General features: G+C 49.2%; 1 protein-coding gene across 2 annotated transcripts in view; it reads left to right on the forward strand.

The window, feature by feature from the left end:
- Nucleotides 1-3,426: 3,426 nt before the first annotated feature.
- The window catches only part of SMOC2 (SPARC related modular calcium binding 2), a 236,946-nt gene continuing 214,638 nt past the window's right edge, over nucleotides 3,427-25,734 (forward strand). For both annotated transcript variants that reach the window (XM_008973594.4, XM_008973595.4), the window contains exon 1: nucleotides 3,427-4,894. In XM_008973594.4, coding sequence (XP_008971842.2) covers nucleotides 4,811-4,894 — 84 coding nt within the window. In that variant the 5' untranslated portion in view covers nucleotides 3,427-4,810. The remainder of the gene's footprint in view (nucleotides 4,895-25,734) is intronic.

Consider the following 25,734-nt stretch of genomic DNA (forward strand, 5'->3'; position numbering starts at 1 on the left):
GGGCAAAGGACATGAACAGACACTTCTCAAAAGAAGACATGCGAGAAGCCAACAAACATATTAAAAAATGCTCAGCATCACTGATCATCAGAGAAATGCAAATCAAAACCACAATGAGATACCATCTCCCACCAGTCAGAATGGCTATTATTAAAAAGTCAAAAAGCAACAGATCCTGCTGAGGCAGCAGAGAAAATGGTTTATACACTGTAGGTGGGAATGTAAATTATTTCAGCCACTGTGGGAAGAAGTTTGGGGATTTCTCAAAGAACTAAAAATAGAACTCCCATTCGATCCAGCAATCCCATTACTGGGTATGTATCCAAAGGAAAATAAACCATCTACAAAAAAGACACAAGCCCTTGTATGTTAATTGCATCTCCAGTCACAATTGCAAAGACATGGAATTAACCTAGGTGCCCATCAGTAGTGGACTGGACAAGGAAAATGTAGTACATAGACACCACGGAATACTATGTAGCCACAAAAGAACGGAAGCATGTCCTTTGCAGCAACATAGATGCAACTGGAGGCCATGATCCTAAGTGAATTAATGCAGGAACAGACATGCAAATACTGGATGTTCTCACTCATAAGTGGGAGCTAGACACTGGGTACACATTGAGATAAAGAAGAAATGAGACACTGGGTACACACGGAGATAAAGAAGGAACAATAGACACCAGGGCCTGCTAGAAAGGTGGGGCAGGGAACAAGGGCTGAAAAAACTGCTTATTGGGTGCTATGCTCACTCTCTGCGTCTTTCATACCCCAAACCTCAGAGTCATACAATATATCCATGTCACAAACCTGCACGTGTACCCCCGAGTCTAAAATAAAAGCTGAAATTATTTTTTAAAAATTTGCCACAAAGTGCCTGAAAAGTATTATCATAAAAATTGTCCTCAGGCATCTTAAGAAGGAAGAAGAGGCCGGGTACGGTGGCTCATGCCTGTAATCCCAGCACTTTGGGAGGCCGAGGTGGGCGGATCACGAGGTCAGGAGATCCAGACCATCCTGGCTAACACGGTGAAACCCCGTCTCTACTAAAAATACAAAAAATTAGCTGGGCGTGGTGGTGGGCACCTGTAGTCCCAGCTACTCGGGAGGCTGAGGCAGAAGAATGGTGTGAACCCGGGAGGGGGAGCTTGCAGTGAGCCGAGATTGCACCACTGCACTCCAGCCTGGGCAACAGAGCGAGACTCCATCTCAAAAAAAAAAAAAAAAAAAAAAAAAGAAGAAACTTGTTTAATTATTTTGTTGAGCACAAAGTCCAAATTCTCTGTTACTTAAATATATCAAAATAGGAAGAAAGCCATTGAGTCAGGCCCAAGGATCAAACACACAACTCCACTGTCCACTTTTCTACGTGGTGTGTCAACGCTGGCCTCATCCTGCAGCCGCGGTGACGGTGAGCCTCGGTGGTGCTCTGTTCTGATTTTGTCAACTCTGCCGATGTGGTTTCCTTTCTATATGGCTCACAGGTTTGTGAAGCTGCAGAACTTGGGCTAAAAACCTGGGATTGATGTGGGGATCCTGCATCATTTTTCCATAGGTCGAAGGGAACAAGTTAAAAGGAAGATGCAAGTCATCAGAATGAACAAGCCAACAAGAGGACAGAGACTCCAGAAACCTGGGGAACTACAGATTCTCGGGTCCAGCCTGGGGGTAGTCTAAAAGGAAAATCACACAGAACTTACCTAAGAAAGTCCAGGTGAACGGTGAAAACTCCTGCTCCCATGATTAAGTAGAAACTAGGAGAAAACATTAATAAGTGACCGGCAGGTGACTGATGATGTGGGGTGATTCTCAGAGTATGAACAGTGACCTGAGTTCAGTCCCAGATGATACTCAGAGTGATGGCAGAGGGGATTTCTGGAAGTCACTGCATCAACAAAGAGATATTTGACTAAACTTATGCTTGGCATATTGAGATGGGAAAATAGCTGACAAAAAGTTTTCTGGCTAAACATGAATTAGCCAGAAATAATAACTAAATTATATCATTTCTATAATGAAAATAAAATCCTTTTGCAGTTTTAGCATAGTAAAATAAATAAAAAGGAAGCCAATACTCATGATAAAGCATTTTGCTAATGGCCTAAGAGGGAAAGTTAGTTTAGAAATGTGAAAACAGCTGGAGTCCTTGGTAATTAGTTTCTCTTGCTGTTCTTTATTGTAACTTTCATCAGTGACAGGCATTTAAATTCTGAATGCATAAGTCACATTTTAGAATGGGCCCTGCATCACTTTTTAATTAAAAAAAAAACAAAACAAAAAGACCTACATTTCCAAGAGAGGGGAACTTCTTCCTGCATCCTAGAGGAACTCTCTGGAAAGTATAGAGCTGATCACTTCCTGTCTTAACTTTGAACTGAGTGAATTACTTTTCTATCCTTTCTAACATGACAGCTCTCTGGCATTCCTGCCAGTAATAACTTTCTTGGAGACTTACAAATAAAAGACAGACATAACTCTTTGCCAGTGTTTTAAATAAATGTATTGTTTTTCTCCATAAAAATGGAACCTGATTATCTTTCCAAACTCCATTTCTAGAATTTTGAGAAACTAAAATTTGGCATTCAGGACACATGAGCTCCTCCAGATTTGAAAGGGGTTTCAAAGGCTCCAAACCTGCCTCATCTGTCAGAGTTTTGGACAAATGCATTTCATTTATCTTCCTAGAGTTCCCAGAGGATTCTGGAGTTGCTACATGAAAGACGTGTTGGGATTCTTGAATACAAGGCACGGAGGGCCAAGGATTTTCTTCTGTTCTCCATATTGCCAGAGGAAGTGACATGGATTTGCCAGTATTGCAGGTTTTAACATCTGCATTCTGTTTATGATTTTGTTGCTTAGGAGATCTGGCTAAGACATTTGGCCCCTTTGACTTTTGTTCCTCATCTGTAGAATGGGAATAATTAAGTCTGCTTCTTGTCTGCCATTCTTGCAGCGGACGATGGTGGATAAATGAACATGCTTTCAAACTTTTGAGTTCTGACGAGCAGTACTCTCAACAAAGTGGAAAGTGAAAAACAGGTTCTTTAGTAGCAAATACTTCTTAAAGGAAGTATGTCAGCTTCGAGTGTAAATTTTATTCTTTGGATAATCTTAGAATTAGTGGTATGTAGTGTTTATTTTCTTTTTACTTTAATTTTCACTGCAGTTCCCTAACAGTGATTCCTATTTACTTAATCATTTGCAGCTGCTCTGCTCACCTGTTTTTCTGGACCCAGGAGCAGTCCCTCAAGAGTTTTATTATAATTTCCTTCTAAGTCCTTAAACCAGGAGGAATGTGTTTAAGTGCTTAATAGATTCCCTGGGCTTTGGAATTTTAAGGAGAATTCTGAGAGTAGCCCTCCTTCAGGAAAAGGTGCATTTCTTTCCCGTCTTTCCGTGGCCCGATGGACGTCACTTTCCTGATAAAATTGTGTGGGAAAGGTTGCAATAGCATTGCCTTTGCCTCAGCAGCCAGTCCCAGAACTTGCTGATACAGCCCCCTCCCCCAAAGTTCATAGCCAAAGCAGTGGGCTAGACATCGGATGAAACCTCAGATTTGGATTTTCTGTGTTTTGTGCTTTTCCCAATGCCCCCGACAAGTCAATTGATTCATTGTTCTTGAACAAATCTTCACTCTTCTGGCTTTCTGTGTGAGACAGAATTAGGGCTTTTTCCTGTAAAGTTATAAGCCAAGGCTAAACTATGTCAGCAATGTTGTCTGCAGTGGATATTATCCAGAGTCTGGGTGTGCAAAAATTTCCTGGTTTCCAACGTAGTCTTCGTGGGTGAGTTTACAACCTCCACAAGCCCTGTGCTCCCCGCACAAACACCTGAAATGCTTTGACAGAGCTGTTTAAAAACAGCCACATGTGTCTGTGAATGATGCCCAACCACATGCTCCCCCGACTTGAGAGGATCAAGGCTACAGCCCAGGTCAGACCCCGGATCTTTAGGACCTAAATTCCCCCATCCCTGCAGTGGATAACCCCGTGTAAAGATGCCAAAGGCGGGCTGCCCCCGGCGCAGCCTTTCCTGGACATGTGTTCCCAGCTGCCTTTGCTGGAGCGCAGCTGATCCTTCAGCACCTCTGAGAGGCAATGTTCTGGGCTGGACCAGGGGGCCTTAGAGGGCGGAGGTCAAGGAGAACCCCGGAGTCTGGGGACCGGCCAAGGCTTGGCGTTAACCTTTGTGGATGAAAAGTCCCGCTGGGCTGATCCTGCGTGGACCAGGCCTGGACCCTGGGGCGTGAGGAGGGCGCGGTGCGTCCCGTGGTTGTGCTTGGAAGCCCCCCGAGGGTGCGCGCGCGTGGGTATGAGTGCGTGCGTGTGCCTGGGTGTGCGTGTGTGTAAGTGTGCACGTGTGTGTGTGAGAGTGCGCGCGCGGGGAAGGAGGCACAGAGACAGCCCGGACAGGCCACTGCGCAGCCCTGGTGGCCCCCGCTCCACCTCTCGCTCCGCAGACCCGCGCCAGGGAGGCCTCTGGGCCGCAGCGGGCACCGGAGCGGAGCGGGCGCGGCAGCGGGCGCTGGGAGGTGGGGCTGGGGGAGGAGAGGGGGAGGGAGAGAGGCGGGCGGGAGGGGAGGATCCGGGAAGCTCCGGGGTATTTGACAGGAGCGAGGGCGAACGCAAAGGACGCGGAGGACCTCTGGGTGTCTGCAGGGGAGCTGCTCCAGCCGGGCCGCCGGGAGCGGTGGGGAGAGCATCGCGGAGCCGCCCCTCCACGCGCCCGCCCAGCCGCGCTCGCCCACTGGGCTCTCCCGGCTGCAGTGCCAGGGCGCGGCCGATCTCCCGCTCCCGCCACCTCCGCCACCATGCTGCTCCCCCAGCTCTGCTGGCTGCCGCTGCTCGCTGGGCTGCTCCCGCCGGTGCCCGCGCAGAAGTTCTCGGCGCTCACGGTAAGCCCGGGCCCACGGGACCTGGAGCTCAAGTGGTGCCGCCTCTTGCAGCCGGCCGGGTTCGGGTGCCCGCGCCCCGCTCCAGGCCCAGGCGCCTGGGCACGGGGAGCAGGTGGCCCCGGGGTCGTGGAGCCTTCGCCTGCCCGCGAGGCTGGAGCAGGTAGGACGCAGCGTGCGCGCCTGGGACCCGGCTGGGATGGGCTTCTGGGGACCCTGCCCGCCGGGGTCCTGCTGCGGCTGCGACGGGCTCCTCGGGTTCCACCCGGCTGGGACCTCACCTGCCTCGGGGGCTCTGACCCGGCTGTGAGAGGATCCTGGGGTCCTGCAGACCCCGGACAAGTGGGAGCTGCGGGTGCGCTCGGCTGTCCCGCACTCACTGCTGGGCCTGAGCCTGCGGGGAACCAGGTCTGGGAGCGCCGGCGCCGCCCCGCGGACTGTCCCAAGGCCAAGACAGACCCGCCGGGACTGGGCGCCCACCTCGTCCACGGGGACCCGGCCTGGAGCGCGTTCTCCCGACCGCTTTGGGCTCGTGCGCCGCGCGGATCCCGGGCCTCTCGCCGGCTGAAGGGGCTGCCAGTCGTGGGCCCCACTCGTGGGTCTGACTCTCCCAGAGACCCTCGTAAGTGAGCCGAGGAAGAAGCAGATGAGGTTACAGATGATTCTTCACGGGCCTGAGTGTTATTAGAGAAGCGCTTTCTTCCCTTCTCAGGACAGAACTGGAGGCAGGCGGCGACTCCCCGCTCTGCGGGGCCTCTGGGTTCTTCCTCGTGGCAGGGATGCTGCGCTCCTGAGCGCGAGGGTCACCGCGGTTGACCGCTGTGTGTTTTTCTTTCTGAGCTGTAACTTCTATGCGACAGCCTTGGCCCGGCCAAGGCACGCGGTGTCAAACAAGGAGCTATGTAGAGGGGGCTGAGCCAAGCTCCCGCCAGCCAAGCCAACCCGCGGCGGCCGCTGGGCCAAGGCCGGGTGTCTGCAGCCCCCAGCTCCAGCCGACCTCCTGGGCTTGCAGGGTTTGCAAACCCATCATTAATGCAATCGCCAGAAACGAAAACATTCCACTTAAATGTGTTTTTGAACAAGTGTTTGAGAAAACACGAAGGTAGCGAGAACGCCTCTGGTGGACAGCCGTCTTTTTTAAGTGGCCGGGGACTTGTCCTAAAGGTGTTTATTGTATTGAAAATAAAGATGGTTGAAATAAGCTGTGGTCGGTTCTGCCTTTCAGCAAATTTAAAAGAGTCATGTGGGCACCTTTTCTTTTTCTTTTACTTTTTCTTCGTCTTCTTTCTTTTGCGTTTTAGCAGTGTGAAGGATGGTTTGTGAGTTCATTGCTCATACCTCAAATTCTTCTGCAGCAGCCCGGGGTCCCTGCCTTGTGTCTCACAAATGACTTGTAGATTAGAAACTGCTAACTGGGGCTCCAAGGAGGTTTTCACACACTCAGGCTTTCCCTGAAGATCCTTTATCTCCCCAGAGGGGGCCCTCAGAGGATACTCACTGGAGGCATTCATGTATATGCACATCTGTACACGCATCTAGACATAAATATACTCACGTATACACTCACAAACAGACCCCACACACACTCTTAAAGCACACTAGAGGAGACAGAGAAACTAAGGCCAATTCTCCAAAGGAGATCATAGCATTTTCTTCCAGGACTGTAGCAGCAGGTACCTACAGTTGCCACGGATTTTCAGATTTTCTGAAAGTGCAAAAAGTAGAGACTGCCATCTGCCTGCTGCCCTGTGTGTGGGGGGGTGGGGTTGGGCCTGTTGGTCCCCCCTGGAAGAGCAGAATCAAGGTAGTTAGTAATTAGAACAGTTTAAGACTCGGCAGGTTTTCTTGTCTTCTTTCCCCTTTCTCATCTAACTATTTACTTGAACCCTCTCACCTTTTGCCCCCTTGAGGTTGCCCCAAGGATGTCTTGGGTTGCAGTGAGACCCACTGCATGTGGGGTCTCTGTGCAGGAGCTGATACCCCACGTGGGCTTTGCCCTGTTGGCTGCATTCCCCAAGAACAGTTTGCCTGAAATTTACATTTGCAAATAAAATCAGTATCCCGAAGAAAAGATTAAAGCCATAACACATTTTGGCACACTTCTTCTCACCCCATCCTCAGTCTAGAAAATCAAGAAGTAGTTGAGTTACAAAGTAACTGAGGCAGGCCTGAAATCTGACTGGTCGCTGGGAGATGTGAGATGTGCAGGATTTTTCAGTGTGCTCATCTCTTTTCAAATTGCCTTCTGGTTTTTGGAAATCTCTTTTGTCTCCGGAGGCCCTCATTCAAAGAAGGGCCTTCTCTCCCTACGATTTGCATCCTACCTACTTTAATAAATCAAGAGGCAGTATCAGTCCATGCAGTGGGTGGGACCCACAGCTTAGGGTCTTGCTGGATGTGTGACTTCAGGCAAGTTACTTAATTTCATAATCTTCAGTCCCCTTATCTGTAAAATGAGAATACATAATCTCTTTTAAGCATGTGATGAGGATTAAAGGTAGGGCTTTTAATGCGCCTACTATATGTGAGTTCTCCAGCTAACATTGTTTTGATGGTGCCCATGCCGTGGGTCCGTATAAGAGAGTGTTATCAATTGATACCGTAATTATCAATGCATATAGCGTTGTGGCATTAAGGTGTGTGTGGATTCAACTTTGCAGTATTTTCACCTGCCGCAGATTCTCAGAGCACACCACTTGGCTCTGGGTGTATCTGTGGACTTTGTGGGAGTAGCCATGTGGGACTCTATAGACCAAGGAGGAAAGCTTGCCTCTCTGCCTCCTTCTACTCCATTCATTTCTTCTCATCTAGAAGCAGGGAAATATGTCAGCCTCTCTGGGGCTTTCAGTTTGCCATACCTGGCTTCTCAGGACCATGCATTTGTCTTCCTCACCTATGGTGAGTGCGCTTTCTTGGTGGGCCCAGCATTGCTGGTGTGCTCACCTCTGCTACTTTATGTTTAAGATTCAGAGAATCCACTTTGTCTGGTAATGATCTCTCTTCTTTCCACCAAAGTCATTCTTTAGAAATGGCACCATGAGGCCCTCTGTGTCTCTCATTGTGACTTTCTGATGGCTTTGCACAACTTCCTGGTTATTGCTCAGACCCTCTCACCTCCAGTCAACAATGGCATTCTTAAGTGTGTCCAATGCGCTCTAATTTGGATGCAGGTCAATTTCTTCCTTGAAGAAGGAGGTACATTGAATGCCACACCGTGCCCATTTTCCTTTTTATTTCTGTGAATGACTGAGATGAGGGAATGATCTCTAGTATAAATGGTTTTTATTACACATAATTCTGTTTTCAAAGAGCAAACAGGCGTGATCACAATTACTCAACTTTATCATGGTTGTCATTATATGAATTTTGATGGACTGATCCATAAGCCCATACCTAGGTGATTTCTTTAAAGGCAGAGAGAAGAACAATATTTCCTGGGACCCCTTTCCCAGAAGTTTTTGGTTAGAGCCAAAGTATTCATTCCCATGTTGACTAAACCATATTTTGCTCACACTTAGAATGTTGAAGTCACATTACCATCCTTCTCAGACTTCTCTTACTGCCAATACCTAACGCTCCCCTAAGGTCATACGCACGACTTCGTTAAAGGTACCGTTGTCTCCACATTCAAGAGATGAGGAAACTGAAGTTTTGAGAGACTCTGAAGGGCACCTGGTCACTAAGCAGATCCGAATATTTCTCAAGTCATCCTGCCATTATTTTTCTTTCTTCGGGGGAGTTCCCTGCACTGTTTTTTGCACTGTCTTCAGGAACTTTACAATTCCACACTGCCGTTTCACCTCTCAGACTGTAGTTGACTTTCATCCTGAATCCTCATCTTCTCACAGAGGGTCTGGCACCTGGTAAATGCCTCTTATTGGTCTTGTGGAATGCATGACCACAGACCTGAAACAGTTATTTCCCACTCCTATTTGCGTTTATTTGCTTTGAAAGAGAAGAAAGGTGATAAGAAAACAATATTTAGCCGTGTGTAATTTTTTTAAAGTTTCATTAGCAAGTTCATGAGATGATTTAATATTGATTTTGCTGAAACAGCCAAAATAAAAATGCTATTCCATTTCTGAGCAGTTGTGGTTTGGAATGCCTACCTCATCCTGTTTTGATATAGTTCTCACTCAGCCTTGGATCTTCAAGGGAATTACTGTGATTTTTTTTCCTTTCTTCTTCCATTGCAAATGCCTTGAGTCCATTTCATGCTCTGGGAGGGCTTCTACTGCATTCCCCAGTAGAAGACGGACCACGAAGGTGGTTAAGGAGGAGAGAACTAAACATAATCAAAATTTTCCAACTTAGAAGCCCATTTACATGGCGTCTAAAAACCCAAACATCTGGAAGAATCACTTTAATTTTGCTGTGAAATCAAGACCGTAAATAACACTATAAGCAATTGCAGTCCCTAACAAGACCATGCAGCCAATGGGCATGGATGTAACGGCAGTTGCAATGGCTCAGAACCGAACAGATTTCTCAGTAATTCTATATCAAAATAAGCCTTCTTGCCAATCCAGGATCTTAGAATGGGGATTGTTATTAAGATTGTCAGCAGAACATTGGTTTGGAGGTCAAGGGTAACATTTATATATTTTTGAATTAGAAGATAAACTGGGCCGGGCGCAGTGGCTCACGCCTGTAATCCCAACACTTTGGGAAGCCAAGGCGGGTGGATCATCTGAGGTCAGGAGTTCAAGACCAGCCTGACCAACATGGTGAAACCCCATCTCTACTAAAAATACAAAAATTCTCTGGGTGTGATGACACGCACCTGTAGTCCCAGCTACTTGGGAGGCTGAGACAGGGGAATTCATTGAACCCAGGAGGCAGAGGTTGCAGTGAGCCGAGATCCTGCCATTGTACTCCAGCCTGGGTGACAGAGTGAGACTCTGTCTCAAAAACAAACAAAAACAAAAGATAAACTGTTCTACACATACAACACACAAACTTAGAATGATGAATTTCCAGTAGGATTTTGAAGTTAGAGGAGAAAATTAAAGAAATAGTCTTTAGAACTGCCAGCCCTTATGTTTCTCCAATTGATGGCATTGAGTAATAGAGCAAGATCCCAGCATTAGTCATTGTGTGTCTGTAACATATGTACAACAGTTAATATATTGGATATTTAACTGTAGCTCACAAGAGGGAAGATTTATAATATGAATTAATATTTTGTTGATTCCTAATTTCCTATGGGCTAAAAAGAAATTGCTCTGAAAGTGAAAATAACAGACATTCTTATGTGGTTTTGCAGTTCCAGGCCAGACATCAAATAGCAAAGATTGTAATAAAACAAATAAAGAGAACCAAGTAAAATATTAAATCACATTTATATGTTTAGGGTTAAAAAATTACAAATGAAAATTTTATAATATCTGGCTTAATTTAACTAGATTTTTCAACACAGAGAGTCTCAGAATGACTTCTTTTTGATGAACCACGATTTTATTTTGATTTTTATTATGTATGACATAATGTGGCATATCCACCAATTAAACTGTCACTTAAGAGAAGGCAAATGTCAATATAGCATGTCCAGGCTGCGTTCTCTTTCAGCACATATCTCTGCCCACTTTACAGTCTTCTTCCCCCTGGTCATCTATTTGTTTTCTTTTTTGAGACAGGGTCTTGCTCTGTCCCATAGGCTGGAGTGCAGTGGTGCACTCTTGGCTCACTGTAACCTCTGCCTCCTGGGCTCAAGCGATTCCCCTGCCTCAGCCTCCTGAGGAGCTGGGACTATAGGCACACGCTACAACGCCTGGCTAATTTTTTGTATTTTTTTTTTTAGAAATGAGGTTTTGCCATGCTGTCCAGGCTGGTCTCGAACTCCTGAGCTCAAGTAATCCACTCGCTGTGGCTGGTCATCGATTTTCTTTCTCTTTTATGCTTCTGCCCAAATTAGAAGAAACTTCCTTTGCTTCTCCTTTTACCAAGATACTGACCGTGGATGCTGCTGTTTCTATTTTAGCACCGGCTGAGACTCCCTGAAGGGTTTTCTAGTTTCTGTTCCTCACACTCCTTCCTTCTGCTAAAGTGTGGGTGCCCTGGGCCCTGCCCTAGAGCCAGCTGCAGCATCTCTCACTGTTCCTATCCCTGCCCTAGCCCCCAGCCGAGGGCAGACATTTTTGGGGGCAAAGGGGTAGGCAAACTCTTAACATTTGAGGTTCTTAGAAAAGAGTCTTCCAATAATAACAAAGTTTCTGAAGGTGGAAGAGTTGTAGGTAAACACGATGGCCTGTGGTGTGTTTGATCAGGGGTTCAGAGCCCTTGAGTGCAGGTCACCATTAGGCCCATCTCATTTTGGATACTGAGTCTGCTGGATTTTAGTCACTTCTTAAAGGACAAGTTCACCAGTTTGTTGGCAAAAAAAAAAAAAAATGCTGTGGTATGTAAGTTGACCTTGCCTGCGTCAGGGTGTTTTGTTTATCTCTTACTCTGTTCAGTGATAAGGCGCTAGAATCAAATAAATCCACCCTGCATACCAGCTGGGTGTCACCATGGACATTTGATTTATTCTTGGGATTAGGGACATTGACTCCTGAAGGCTTTCCCTGCCCAGGTCAGGGCTGTCCCATGTATCAGCCCACAGTGGACCAGGAAGATGGTAGGCATTCTCCCACATCAGGCCCAAACCGACCTGCGATTTGTGACTAGGATTAGTGGTGAGTTGATGATATTGAGGGCTGAGTTGTGAAGGAGCAAAATCCTCCCACGGAAGAGACTCTTTCAAATTCTCTGCCATGAAAGCAACATTGTGCTGGACTTGAGCAGCCCTCCTGGTGGTGACCTGGGCTTTCAGGAGCAGAGCAGAAGGTGTGGAACCACTCCCAGGAGGCTGGGGAGGAGGATGGCACTGGGGAGGAGGATGGCACTGGGGAGGAGGACAGCGCTGGGGAGGAGGATGGAGATGGGGAGGAGGATGGAGATGGGGAGGAGGATGGCAATGGGGAGAATGATGATGGGGAGAAGGATGAGGATGGGGAGGAGGACGGAGATAGCAAGGAAGATGGGGATGAGGAGGAGGATGGGGATGGTGAGGATGGTGATGGGGAGGAAGATGGGGATGAGGAGGAGGATGGGGATGGTGAGGATGGTGATGGGGAGGAGGATGAGGATGGGGAGGAGGACGGGGATGGTGAGGATGAGGATGGGGAGGAGGACGGGGATGGGGAGGAGGACAGAACTGGGGAGGAGGATGGCGATGGGGAGGAGGATGAGGATGGGGAGGAGGACGGGGATGGGGAGGAGGACAGAACTGGGGAGGAGGATGGTGATGGGGAGGAGGATGAGGATGGGGAGGAGGACGGGGATTGGGAGGAGGATGAGGATGGGGAGGAGGACGGGGATGGGGAGGAGGATGAGGATGGGGAGGAGGACGATGATGGGGAGGAGGATGGCAATGGGGAGAATGATGATGGGGAGAAGGATGAGGATGGGGAGGAGGACGGAGATAGCAAGGAAGATGGGGATGAGGAGGAGGACGGGGATGGTGAGGATGGTGATGGGGAGGAGGACGGGGATGGGGAGGAGGACAGAACTGGGGAGGAGGATGGTGATGGGGAGGACGATGATGGGGAGGAGGATGGCAATGGGGAGGATGGTGATGGGGAGGAGGATGAGGATGGGGAGGACGAGGATGGGGAGGAGGACGGGGATGGGGGGAGGACAGAACTGGGGAGGAGGATGGTGATAGGGAGGAGGATGGTGCTGGCTACCCTGTCTCCACTGAGGCAATGAGGCTCATGCACATCTTTTGCTAAACTCCCTCTTCCTACCATAAGCCTTGCGATACATATTTACGTTTTAAAGTAAAGTACTAATTAACATATTCATAGCACTTTGAGCAAGGATGGAAACGTGTTGTTGGAGTGAGTAGACTAATAATTCTAATGTCTTTGGGCACGTTTTCAGTTTTAGAATGGTAGGGTTGATATTACCTTAATGGGGTCCCTGTGTTGGGCAGACACATATCACCAAATATTTTCCAATGTTACCGTTTTATGATGCCCTGCTTGCATTTGGTGTTGTGGGTCTAATGTGCCACTCAAAATCTAACCCCCATGTTCAGTTTTTTTACACCTAATTACCTGGTTTTTTCTTTCTTTGCTCACATGGAACCACATTTGTGGCCCATCGCCCATCTTCAGAAGTGAACGCAGACCTGCCTGTGGCTCCCTGTGTCCAGCTTCTGTTGTCTGATTCGCAGTGTCTGTGCAGATTGATCCGTCTTCACATGAATCCACCCACACGCTTGCCCCCTTATTCCTCTGCCACGGCGTTTCTTATAACGTTGAGAAAAAAATGTAAATCTGAAGTCGTATCTCAGAACCATTGTGTACAAACTTTCCTCACATTTATAGCGGTCACTGTAATATTCTTCCTGACATTAGCAATCGAATTGAGGGAAAATGACTTCATAAAATATAGTCACCTTTTAAATAAGAGAATTACTTTTAAATAGGAGATAGAAATTTCAAATAACAAAGGAAATTCCATATGTGCTTATAATTTTAAAAATAATTTGAGAGATCTGAATGAAAAAGAATCAGGCCAACTTTAGGGTATATTTTTGGTTTTGGTTGTATATTAATTCATGCCACATGGGATGTGGGTCTATGTAATCAAGAATTTTTTTTAAGTACAATTAAAACTAACCTAAAATGTACCTTGGAAAAAAGAAGTTAGTATCCTTTCATTTTGCGGTGGCTGGCAGCTTGGGACTGTCAGATAAACCGTGCATGGCCATTCTTTGGCATTAAGATTCTGGGCTGTCCAGCTCCCTGTGTGTGACAAGCACTTCTGGACCCTCTAGAAGGTTTCATTACCTTTAATGAAGCATAAAATAAACACGTGCTTTTCTGTCATCCCTTCATTTCAAAGGACAATTGAGTTAAATTGTGTAACATACATATCTTTAGAGGGACAGTCATATTCTTCACTGTGAAATGGCCGCATCAAAGAAGAAGCAGTTAGCAGCCTATCAAATCCCATTCCGACCCTGGTCAGGACTGCGCCCTGCGGCCCTACATTCCCAAGGACAGTGAGTTTCAATCAGGATCCTGTCATTGCTGCTTCCTTGAGATGTGCTTATCTATCAGGAGGAGGAGAAAGAGAAGAGAGAGACGAGAAAAAAGAAAAGGAAGGAGAGAGAAAAGATGAAGGTAGCTTTTACTGGTGAATCAATCTGGATAATATGACATTACGGCCCTTTCAAAGACAGTCTAGGCCTCTGTCTTTGGAATACAAATGTACATAAAGTTTTGAACACTGAGCAAGAAAGATAATGTGAGCATTCTGGTGGCCTGCTGTCATGCCAGTCACCATAGAGCGAAATTTATTCTAAGGAGAATTCCTCTTGGATCCTATATAAGAAGTTGTCAACTAGGAATGCTGAAAGGGTTTGTGTTTGAATGAAGGCTGAGAGTTGTGTAATCTTTAAACATTTATCTCTTAATGAATCAACAGGAACGGACGTCATCTATTTTCCAGGGCCCCTTATTTAAGTATTTAAACAAGATGCTTAGGTTGTCAGCAGATGGGACCCCTTCCCAGCCAGTCCTTCTCTTCCCTGTTCCTCTACCCCTTTCTTCTCAGGCCCTGGGTTCTCTCTTCCAGTATTTGGGGTGTTTGTGTAGACTAAATGAGATATTCATGTTGAAGTGCTGGATGCATGTAGTAGATGCTGCTTCCCCAGGATGTAAAAGAATGATCTCGGGCCCTGACACTTTCAGTTCCTTTTCTCCACTGGGTTCTGTTTGGAGCTTTGGTTCATTGATATCCTTTTAAGAATGTGGTCCCAACACCAGATATGCTCTTGCACAAGCATTTGGTCACTTAAACCCGAACGTGACCTTGTGAGGTGGCACTAGTTGGTGATCAGATAATAATCCTAAGTGTCTCCAAATTTAAGATTCTGCTAAACCAGTTTCCACCACTCATTGTTTTTTGAATTTTTTGGCACCCCCACATGATACTTTACGTATTATTTTTATTCAAACTAGATTTTCATCTTGATTCCATTATCCTAGGTTGGAAATACAGCCACCAGTTGATGCAAATGTGTTACATGGTCCTGTTTCTTCCCGTGAATGGGTTGGCCTTAATTCTCCCAAGCAATGGGCGTGGCTAGAGCTCACTCCCTCAGGCTACCTTTCCATTTGCTGCACTGATTTATTCCCCAGGGGAAAGCCCAGGAGAGCTGAATACTGAGCTTTCCCTCCCTCCCTCGGGTCGCCCCTGCCCACAGCCGGGGTCTTAGAAATCATCAGTAAAATGCTAAATTGAACTCCAAGTACATGTAACTGGAGATGTTCCTCTAAACACTTACACTCATCCAATAATTGACACTTTGTGAAGAACGTTGTCCCATGAGCTCTGAATAGTCATAAGAGCATGTTTTCTGCCTCATTCTGCCACATGCGAAGGCTATTTTCTGGAAACATGGACACCTTCTCCAGAAACAGGATGAAAGCATCTGAAACATGGGATTAAGGTGCCTGTAAGAATAAAAAACCCACTTTACACTCTGTACCCTTCTCTCCTAAAACATGACAGAGCCCTCTCTCTGTGCCCTGCAGACATGATCTCCTGTGTCCTCACAGAATCCCTACCAGGCAGCTCACGCTCTGTCTCTCTCTGTCTCTCTCTGTCTCTCTCTGTCTCTCTCTGTCTCTCTCTGTCTCTGTCTCTGTCTCTCTCTCTCTCTCTCTCTTTCTCTTTCTCTTTCTCTCTCTCCCTCCCTCCCTCCCTCCCTCTCTGGGTGTATATTTTCTAGGTTTTTGTAAACATCTTAGGCTAAGGAAACTGAGCAATCTCTCTGACCTGAACATACACGTCCGTTAAGTTCTTTCTTTTTAGGATACGCAGATCTGTGAGTATGCTAATCAGTTCTTCATTCTTAAAAGATTTCTCTTTTGGAGAGAGTTGCCAAAGATAGATCTTTCTTTTCATTTAGAGATAAAACCCAGGTGGAGTCATAACTTCTTTTTTTGTACTCTTGGCATCTCTCCCACCACCTACACCCTGCTGGAAACATCCAGGTGCAATCACCCAGCTGGTGTGAGGGGAAGCCCCTGTCCTTTTTTGGAAGAGGTGGAAGAGGTTGTCTCCCAGGTTCCCTGGTTCCAAGAATCCACCACAGGAGGGAGCCCCAGAATGGCTGAGCTCTGTCTTTTAGGGGAGGGTCCCATGGTGGGGTCTGGGGTTACCACCACCAGCAAAGTTTCTGCCACCTTGCCTGCAAAAATACCCCACGGGCCTGCTGCCTCAAGTGAGTTCAACTTTCCAGCTTTAAAGAATTGGCTCATGATGCAAAATGCTAAATTAGGGAATTAAAAAGCAGGGACATTTTAGCTTGATGTTTCTACTGTCTTTATTTAGAAGTCTGGGATATGCATGTTACATTCAGGATTACTACCCACATATCAGATAAGAGTATCATGTTATTGAAGCAGAATTTTGGTTTTAAAATAACCAGAGTAAGCAGGGGGAGTGTGAGGCGGGCTGCCTGCCTGGGGCCTGGACTGGCTAAATAGGGTGCTATTTTCTTTTTGCTGTGAGGTCAGTCCACTTTGTGAGTCGGATTTTATTCAAAGCAATCGCTTAACTTATTTTATTTGCTAAATGAATATTATATTTCAGTGTTGTCAAGTAATAGGATTCTCAGACATGTGATTTTCATGAGGGATTTTAACCCAAAAGAACAATAAGTGCAGCAAATCAAAATTTCTGTGCTCAGATATTCAAAACACCACTTGCATTTTTTTGTACCCCAAAATCTGAAGGAAATTTTGAAAAATCATTAGCAGCTGTCATTTAGATTTGTACACCATTCCTAGTCCCTTCCCTCATTTCTACTACCTTTTAATTTCGTTTTGTTTTGTTAAATTCCAAACATATCTGTAGGTTGTCTGGCCAACTTTATTCTAGAAGGCAGCAGGAAGGAGGGCAGCCCGCCAGGCCGAGGCTTTTGTCCTGCTCCGTTCCCCGGAGGCTGACACGAGGCTGACTCCCAGGCCACACTCTGTCAATTTCTGGGGCTTCCTCTGGGCTCCACGCAGGACCCCCTTCTCCCAGTGGCTCTGACAGCAGGGGCAGGACGCCCTCCTCCCAGTGGCTCTGACAGCAGGGCCGGGGGCATAGTTCCCTGGAAGTCGGTCTTGGGAGGACACAGCCTCTGTTTCTGCACCAGAGTCCCCAGGGCCTTGGCCGGACACTCAGGGCAATCTGCCCTGAGGAATTCAGGGCAGTGTGGCTTGAATCTGCTGTCCGACGCAGGCAGGTGCAGGCTGTTCTAGAGTGTGCTCAGGGTGGCCTGACAAATGCGGGCGGGGGTGGGGGAGGACCTCGGGACCCAGGGCTGTGCCCCAAGAGGGTGTGGGGCAGCCAGGGGGTGTGGTGGCCTCAAGGCTCCGTCACCCTGCGGCCCTGTCATTTCGGGCTGTGCCTTTGTCTCCGGGTCTCCTCCTCACTCTTCTCAGTCTACCCTGGAGTTCAATAAAAAGGAGAAAAGAATTTCCCTGGCAAAGCCAAGTGGAGAGTTAGAGGCTAGGCTCTCTCTTTCTCTCTGTCTCTGTGTGTCTCTCAGTTCTGTCTCTCAGTTTCTGCCATTCTCTCGCTCTCTTTTTTTGTCTCTCTGTCTCTCTCTGTCTCTTTGTCTCTCTCTGTACCTCTCTCTCTGATTCTCTCAGTCTCTGCCATTTGCTCTCTCTCTTTCTGTCTCTGTCTCTGTTTCTTCCTGTCTCTGTCTCTTTGTCTCTCTCTGTCTCTTTCTCTCTGTCTCTTCCTGTCTCTTTCTGTCTCTGTCTCTCTAATTCTATTGATCTCTGCCATTCTACATACTACATCTCTGTCTCTCTATCTCTGTCTCTCTGTCTCCCTCTTTCTCTGTCTCTCTGATTCTATCTCTTGGTCTCTGTCATTCTCCATCTCTGTCCTCTATCTCTCTCCGTCTCTCTGTTTGTCTCTCTTATTCTTTCTCTGGATCTCTGCCATTCTCCATCTCTGTCTCTCTCTCTCTCTCTCTGTCTCCCTCTCTCTCTGTCTCTCTGATTCTATCTTTGGTCTCTGCCATTCTCCCTCTCTGTTTTGTCTATCTTTCTTTGCCCCTCTATTTCTGTCTCGATCTCTCTCTGTCCTTGTCTCTGTGTGTCTTCTTCTTTCTGTCCATCTCTGTACTATCTCTGTGTCTCTCTTACTCTATTCATCTTTCTATTTCCCTATCTTTATTCATCTCTCTGTCTCTGTTCTCCCAGGCTCCACCCAGTCCATGATGACCCCCAGAGGGGGTCACTCTGTGTCCTCCTGTGACTCTGCCCTGTGGCCGTCTCTCCTGTTGGGCTGCCTCTGGGCTCTGTGTGTCCCGGCTCCCCCAGGAAGGATGAGGAGGCCCAAGGGCTCTGTGGCTCTGAGAGCTGAGGCATCGCTGAAGTGTTTGTGAAGAAGAATTGAACTAACCTAGAACTAACCTCAGCCGAAATCTAACTGGGCTTTTTTTTTTTGCTCACACATTTTCTTCACCTTTTCTTCTTTAGATGCTTTCTGGGTTTTCCAGGTTCATTCAGAACTGAAAATAGCCCCTCGTAACTTCACAGCACGAAACCCAGAGCTCTCAGGACACGCGCCCCCAACTCATCTCCCCGTCCTGGGTAGGGCCAGACTGCGGCTCTGACAGGTTCTGCAGATGGGAGGCACCTGGGCGGTGAGACCAGGTGTTTGCAGGTAGACCGTTTGCCCTTCAGCCGGTGCTTGATCAGATTGTTCTTGGGATTTTCTAAACACACATTCTGGGGAACAGAGGAGGCTTTGATGAAGAAAGGGAAAAGAAAACCCACTAAAATATGTGAAAAAAATCGTACCACAGCACTCCGGGTGTGTCTCGATTTGGAGGTGAGCTTACAACTTCTCCATGGGACGCATCCTGAAGCTACACCTGTACCGGCCATGTGCTGAAGACGCTGCTGGGGACAGGTTGTGCGTGGCCAGTGTTCCAGCAGATGCTACAGGTGCACATCCTGTGGCCGGGGTCCCTGTGGCCAGGGTCCCGGTTTGAGACCGGATAATAGTGTGGGGCCGAGGGTCGGCGCTGGCCCAAAGGTGGCTCTCAAGATGACTCCGGAGGGTCTTGGTGGCCGGGGTCTCAGATGGGAGCTGTGTGTATTGGGTTCAGGGAGCCCAGGACAGGAGGAGAGGGCTCGTTAGGGGCCCCTGCAGGGTGCCGGGGCGGAGTGAGGACGGGCTGCCATGAAGGGCCTTGGGAGGAACTGGGGCTTTGTCCAAGAACCAGGCCAGCTTGAGGTGCAGCCCAGGGGTGCTGAGGAAAGCCTGGCTCTGACCCTTCAGTTGGCCCCAGAGAGGACCAGGGGAGGGCAGCCGACTTGGGGTCTGGTCTATGAGTTTTCTTCTTTAAGATATAAAAGAATTAACTGGTGAACTTTGTAATCAACTCAACATTTTCCTGTGTTGTGTCTTGTCCCAGTCGTGGTTTTCTCTAAGCAGAATCAGAAATGATGGATTTAGAGAGAGGGGCAGGAAGGACGCTGGCTCGGCGGCCACCAAGCCTGGGCTGGCCTGGCAGCTGGCTGTGGTGGGCGGCCCTCAAGTCCCGGCTTTGAGAGGCTGGGCCCTTTTCTTTCCTCATTCTCTCCTACTTAAAAATGTTCATGTTTATACTTGTTTATTGTTCCCTTCTTAAAATGAACTTTCTGAAGAACGTTTGATACTTCTTCACCTTATAAAGGTTACACAGATTTTATAAAATGTAAAGGAAAAGGTACAGATTTCATTATTATCTCTGGGGTGTCACTCAAAATTACTGATGTTGAATATCACAGAAAGGACATAGAATGAGCCATTATCTCCTGGAGGTCCGAAACCTTGAACTTAGAGGAAGACCCGAGGGGTTTAAAACAAACCGAACAACCTAGCCTCACTTTATACAAATGGGCAGCTCTGGGGAGAAAATTGCAAGTGGCAGAATCAACGTGGATTCAAAACCTCGTATCTCAACAGCATGAGAGGACTAGGGTGACCCCCTCCATGAATCCATGCAAACGTCTGGGCGGAGTCTTCACCTCACTTCCCGATTTCCCGGTCTGTTCCTGTGCAAGGGCGCGGCACTCAGGCAGGGTGGAGATGCCCCCAGCCCAGCCGCTGACTGCAGACGCCTCATACCAGGGCCACCCCAAAGCCCAGGGAGGGCGGAGTGGGCGTGGGGGCACGGGCCTGCTGGGAAGGAGTCACTGCTCGGAGCTGGACGTGTGGGCCGACGTCTCTTCCCTGAGCTCTGCGAAGTGACTTCATCTGCTTCTGGTTCAATTGCTAGATAGTTTAAAAGAGGGTCCCACACACATCGTTCCCTAATGACACAGCCTGGCTGTCGCCGTTTATGACTGCGATTAGCTGTGCAGGGGCAAGAGCAAGGCTCTGGGTTTTTGCAAGACTGAGGCAGGGTGGGTGGGGCGTGGAGGGGCTGCAGGGCTGGCAGGTGGCCGCGGCCATTCTCAGGCCATGGGTCTGCCCTTGAGTTAACCTCAACCAGGTCAGGCTGCATTGAAGCAGGCCACAAAGAGAAGCCTCGCAGTGGGTTCCGTTCACACCAGGTACCTTCGGTGCTGCGAGACCCTCACGGCACCCCAGCAGGGTCTCTCACGGAGACTCCCCGGTGCCACTTGGCGGCCACAGTGACTCTCCCACGTGGAGCTTTCCTCTGTCAGCAACCCCAGTGCCGAAGCTTGAGAAGGGAAGTGGCCTTCCCACAAGAATGTTCTGGCTAGTACTGGATTTCAAAACGCGCCCCAGGTCAGGCTGATCTCAGAGAAGGCTCCTTACATTTTTAGGAGGGTGCTTCCAGATTGTGGGACATCAGGTACTGTTAACAGGAGGAGAAGGTGGGATTTCCTGGAGGGGACTCTGGATGCATCGTTTTTGGTGGCAAGCAAAAGGCATGTCACTGTGAGGGCAGGAAGAAGCCTGGGCTGCCCCATGTGGGCGACGGGTGGGTCGTCATGTCCACCGAGGTAAATGAGTTCAGTCTTCATCCCTCTGCCTGTGAGGCATGAGCTCAGGGGAAAAGCAACAACAAGACTAGGGCTGCAGGGTTTTGAAGAAGCTGCTCAGGACAAGCATGCACACGCTCATGTGAAACGGCAACTGCTCCACGTCATGCTCCATTTTCTCCTTCTGGCAAACTGTGCACAACCTGGGAGAGATGGCAAAGCCCTGTGTCTTCACACTGCCTCAGGCACAGCGCGGCCGCCACGCCCCTCTCCAACTCTCCCTTCCACGGTCACCTGGAGATGGCAGCTCCTCTGGACCGTCCATGAGGGCTGCCAGGAGGAACGTGTGTTTAGACACTTTCAATAAAAACAAAGTGCAGCTTCCAGTGAGTGCCATTCCACTGTCTACAACAGGGGAGTCAGAACCCAGTTGAAAAGCTGCCCCAGCACCCCAGTGTGACGCCAGCCACGGGGATGCCACCCGTCCAACCCCAGCTTCAACACAAGCAGTGCTCGAGGGGCTGGCTGACTGCGATGGACTCAGTGACAAACGGCACCCACCGACCCTGCACTGGAGCTGCAGTGGCTTCATCGCCCTGTGTTTCCCGTCGGGTGCCCAGTAATCACAAAGTGGCCTGGAGTCACTGTTTGTAAATACACAGGAGCCTGCACTGATCATATGTATGCGGCAGAGTAATCCTCCCAGAACATGAGCCCCGCGTCATGTCCTTCCAGCCGTGCTTGTGATCACTGCCGGGGTGGGAGCCTGGCCTCGCGCTCGCTGCAGCCCCGGCCCAGACCCACCCTCCCCACACCCACGAGTACATGTGGTGCCACCTCCTCTCTGGGGCTGGTCCTAATGGAAATCAACCTGACCCTGCTGAGCAGGATGGCAGGCCCAGCTCGGCGAAGCCCTGGAATTTTTCCAAGCCTGTTTTGTTCTCTCTTCCCTTCTCTTTCTAATGAGTCTAATAGAAACATTCCAGTTGTTTCTTTTTTCATGGTGGTATTTCGCGGTCATTTCAAGGTGGGGGGCCCTTGCAGCCTGTGTGCCATCATCTTCTGGGGACGGGGGCAGCACAGGGGGTGGCCGGTCTTTCCCACCTGCCACAAAGATTGGTCCTGAAGATCCTGCCGCGCGACACACTCTCACGTGGAATCAACGCAACGTGGGCCTCTTGCACTTACTCCAAAACAATTAAGCTCCTAGGAAGGCTGGGGGGATGTCATGATAACATAATCCTGCAGTGTGACCCAGAGGCCGGGCTGTGGTGAGGCTTCAGGGTGTGGGGACCGTTCCCCTGAGACCATCAACGTACCGGCTCATCAGAGAGAACTGGGATCCAGCAGCCTCTCTGGGAGGGAGACGGTCTCACCCTGCTCCTCCGGGGGCATCATGCTGCCTGCCCTGGGGGTCCTGGGAGGGAGACGGTCACACCCTGCCCCTCCGGGGGCATCGTGCTGCCTGCCCTGGGGGTCCTGGGAGGGAGACGGTCACACCCTGCCCCTCCGGCGGCATCGTGCTGCCTGCCCTAGGGGTCCTGGGAGGGAGACGGTCTCACCCTGCCCCTCCGGGGGCATCATGCTGCCTGCCCTGGGGGTCCTGGGAGGGAGACGGTCACACCCTGCCCCTCCGGGGGCATCGTGCTGCCTGCCCTAGGGGTCCTGGGAGGGAGACGGTCTCACCCTGCCCCTCCGGGGGCATCATGCTGCCTGCCCTGGGGGTCCTGGGAGGGAGACGGTCTTACCCTGCTCCTCCGGGGGCATCGTGCTGCCTGCCCTGGGGGTCCTGGGAGGGAGACGGTCTCACCCTGCCCCTCCGGGGGCATCGGCCCTGGGGGTCCTGGGAGGGAGACGGTCTCACCCTGCCCCTCCGGGGGCATCGTGCTGCCTGCCCTGGGGGTCCTGGGAGGGAGACGGTCTCACCCTGCCCCTCCAGGGGCATCGGCATCGTGCTGCCTGCCCTGGGGGTCCTGGGAGGGAGACGGTCTCACCCTGCCCCTCCGGGGGCATCATGCTGCCTGCCCTGGGGGTCCTGGGCATTGGCGTCACCAGTTCTGTTGTGAGTCCTGGATTCCCACTCGCCATGGGTTTGGACCAGCTTCTGAGTCTCAGTCATTCATGCTGTAAAATGGGAAGTGCAGCCTCTTTGGAGTGCAGTATTTTGAGTTGTGTGTGATGTTGGTGTGTCCTTGACAACACCCTTTGCCTTCATTGCTAAGGAATGGGGCCCAGGCATCTTAGGGGAGAAACGAAGGCTCCCAGGGTCCTGGGCCAGCTTGCACCCCTGTCCGGGCCGTCTTCAGGCTCGAGATGCGAAGTGCTTGTTCTGTCACGCCCCCCTGCCCTGCAGTTGTGTTTGTGCCATGTTGCTGTGTGCCTCACACCCCCAGCTCTCCTTCTAGGAACACTTTCTGCACCCTGCAGTGGTCTGAACGCCCACTCCTCGGTGTAAAGGAGGCAGAGAGCAGGAAGATGTTTGCTTATACTAATTCTCATTGTATAATAATTAAAGCTAATTTCATTGTATTAACTGTGTGTTGGAAAATAGTGTAACATGGAAGTTTAATTTATGGACATTAAGTATTCCCTCTGTTGTCATCAACAGTGTGGAAACGTGGTCATAATTATGAATAATGCTTACTATATCCAGGGCCTTGTTCAAAATGGTTTACCCAAATAAACTCTATTCCCCACAACACCCTCGATGTGGTGGGTGCTCTCATTGTTCCCATTTGCAGATGAGGAACTTGAGACACAGATGGATGAGGTCATGTGATGGATTTAGGTCATAGGCCTGAGGAAGGTCCTGGAGCAAACGGTTTGACAGGAGCGATGTCATCAGTGCAAGTTCTGTCAACCCGAGGCTCAAAGCCGGGGCGTGGGCCTCGTGCTATGCAAGCGTCTAGGGCTTCGTAGGTGTGTTTTGATGAAGGTCACAGACGCGCCTGGGTCCCTGGTGGGGAATCTGGGCCATCGGCAGGAAGCGTGACATTGAGGACAAGCCGGAAAGGGGGCGTTTGCCGCATCGGGAAGGGTATTCTCCGGTTGTGGGGAAGATGAGTTCCTTCGGTCATGCCTGGGTTGATCCTAGTGAGTTGATGAAACAGGATCCTGGCACCCTCACATGTGAAAATGAAGCAGAACTTGGGTCTGTAGCTAGAGCCCCAGGGTGGGTGAGCCCTGGGGTGGGTGGGCCCTGGGCTGGGTGAGCTGGGGTGGGTGAGCACTGGGGTGGGTGAGCACTGGGGTGGGTGGGCCCTGGGATGGGTGGGCCCTGGGCTGGGTGAGCTGGGGTGGGTGAGCACTGGAGTGGGTGAGCCCTGGGGTGGGTGAGCACTAGGGTGGGTGAGCCCTGGGGTGGGTGAGCCAGGGTGGGTGAGCACTGGAGTGGGTGGGCCTTGTGGTGGGTGAGCCCTGGGGTGGGTGAGCCGGGGTGGTGAGCCCTCTGGTGGGTGAGCCCCGGGGTGGGTGAGCCCTGGGGTGGGTGAGCCGGGGTGGTGAGCCCTGGGCTGGGTGAGCCCGGGGGTGGGTCAGACCTTGGTGAGAAGAGCCCTGAAGTCCGTGTGGTTGATGCTGGCCCGATTCATTTTCTCTGTGCTTTGGTTTCCTCATCGCTCAATCATGTTTCCTTCAAGTGATAGGCTTCAAATATCTTCCCTGATCAATGTTTCTCTCACTAGAATTTTGAACTCTTTGGAAACCTTTCATAGATAACGTTTACTTTATTGTAAACAGGATAAAATTTGCTTTGATTGACTGATACCCCAAAAGATATTCTTGGTGTACTGCATTTGCCCACTTATGTGGCTACACTCACATCACAATTAGCACACTTAAGACCTATGTATTTAAATGACCTCAAAACTCCTCAAATGAAATCCCCTAGACCCCAGTCCTCCAAGCAGTTTCTTAGAAAGAAATTATGGGATATCCTTCTAAAGTAATTAAAGGAATTCTACAAGCAATGTAATAACATAATAGACACTTTGAAAAGTAGTGATGTTCCTCCACAGTGGTACTACCCAACAACTTTGGGGCCTTTTCAAGACTTTCCTCACATGACTTTCTTAGAACATTGCTATAATGAGGACATAAACATTTTACATCTGTCTTACTTAATAATATTTAGGGGTAGAATATTGTAAAGAAAATTAGTCTATTTTCCATTTACCTCCCTCACTTGAGCATTAGGAGGGGTTTGGAGGTCTGCCAAACCTGAATTTTATAATAGGGCATCTGAGCCCTGGGAAGCTTCAGGAACTCGGTGTGGGGCCAGGTGTCTTGTCTCAGCTTCACCAACTTCCTTCCACACTCCTTTGCTGGCTTGACATTTAAAGGTGAATTAATGCCACATTTTAACATTGAAGTTGATCATGATCTCTGTATCCAAACCCTCAAAGTATCTTACATCCATTATGAAGAACTCATTTTGGTGGAAATGTGTTAAGAGACAAAAGCATCACTTGTGAGAACCAAAGATGCAAAATAATGTCAACATATTGTAGATATTCTTTGATTAAAATGCTTGTTTGATAATGAGTAATGATCTATGCACTGGGTCAGTGTGAGGTAGGGCTACAGGAAATCCTTGGACCTCAGCTCTAAACACAGAGGTTCTTCCCTGTGTCTGTAGAAGTGCCCAGGCTTTAGGCAGTATTTTGGTTGAAAGGTGTATTAGTCTGTTTTTACACTGCTGATAAAGGCATATCCAGTACTGGCAATTTACAAAAGAAAGAAGTTTAATGGGCTTACAGTTCCATGTGGCTGGGGAAGCCTCAGGAGGAGCAAGTCCCATCTTACATGGATGGCAGGAGGCAAAGAGAGCTTGTGCAG

Source organism: Pan paniscus, chromosome 5 (genome assembly GCF_029289425.2).
Source record: "Pan paniscus chromosome 5, NHGRI_mPanPan1-v2.0_pri, whole genome shotgun sequence".
NCBI lineage: Eukaryota > Metazoa > Chordata > Mammalia > Primates > Hominidae > Pan > Pan paniscus.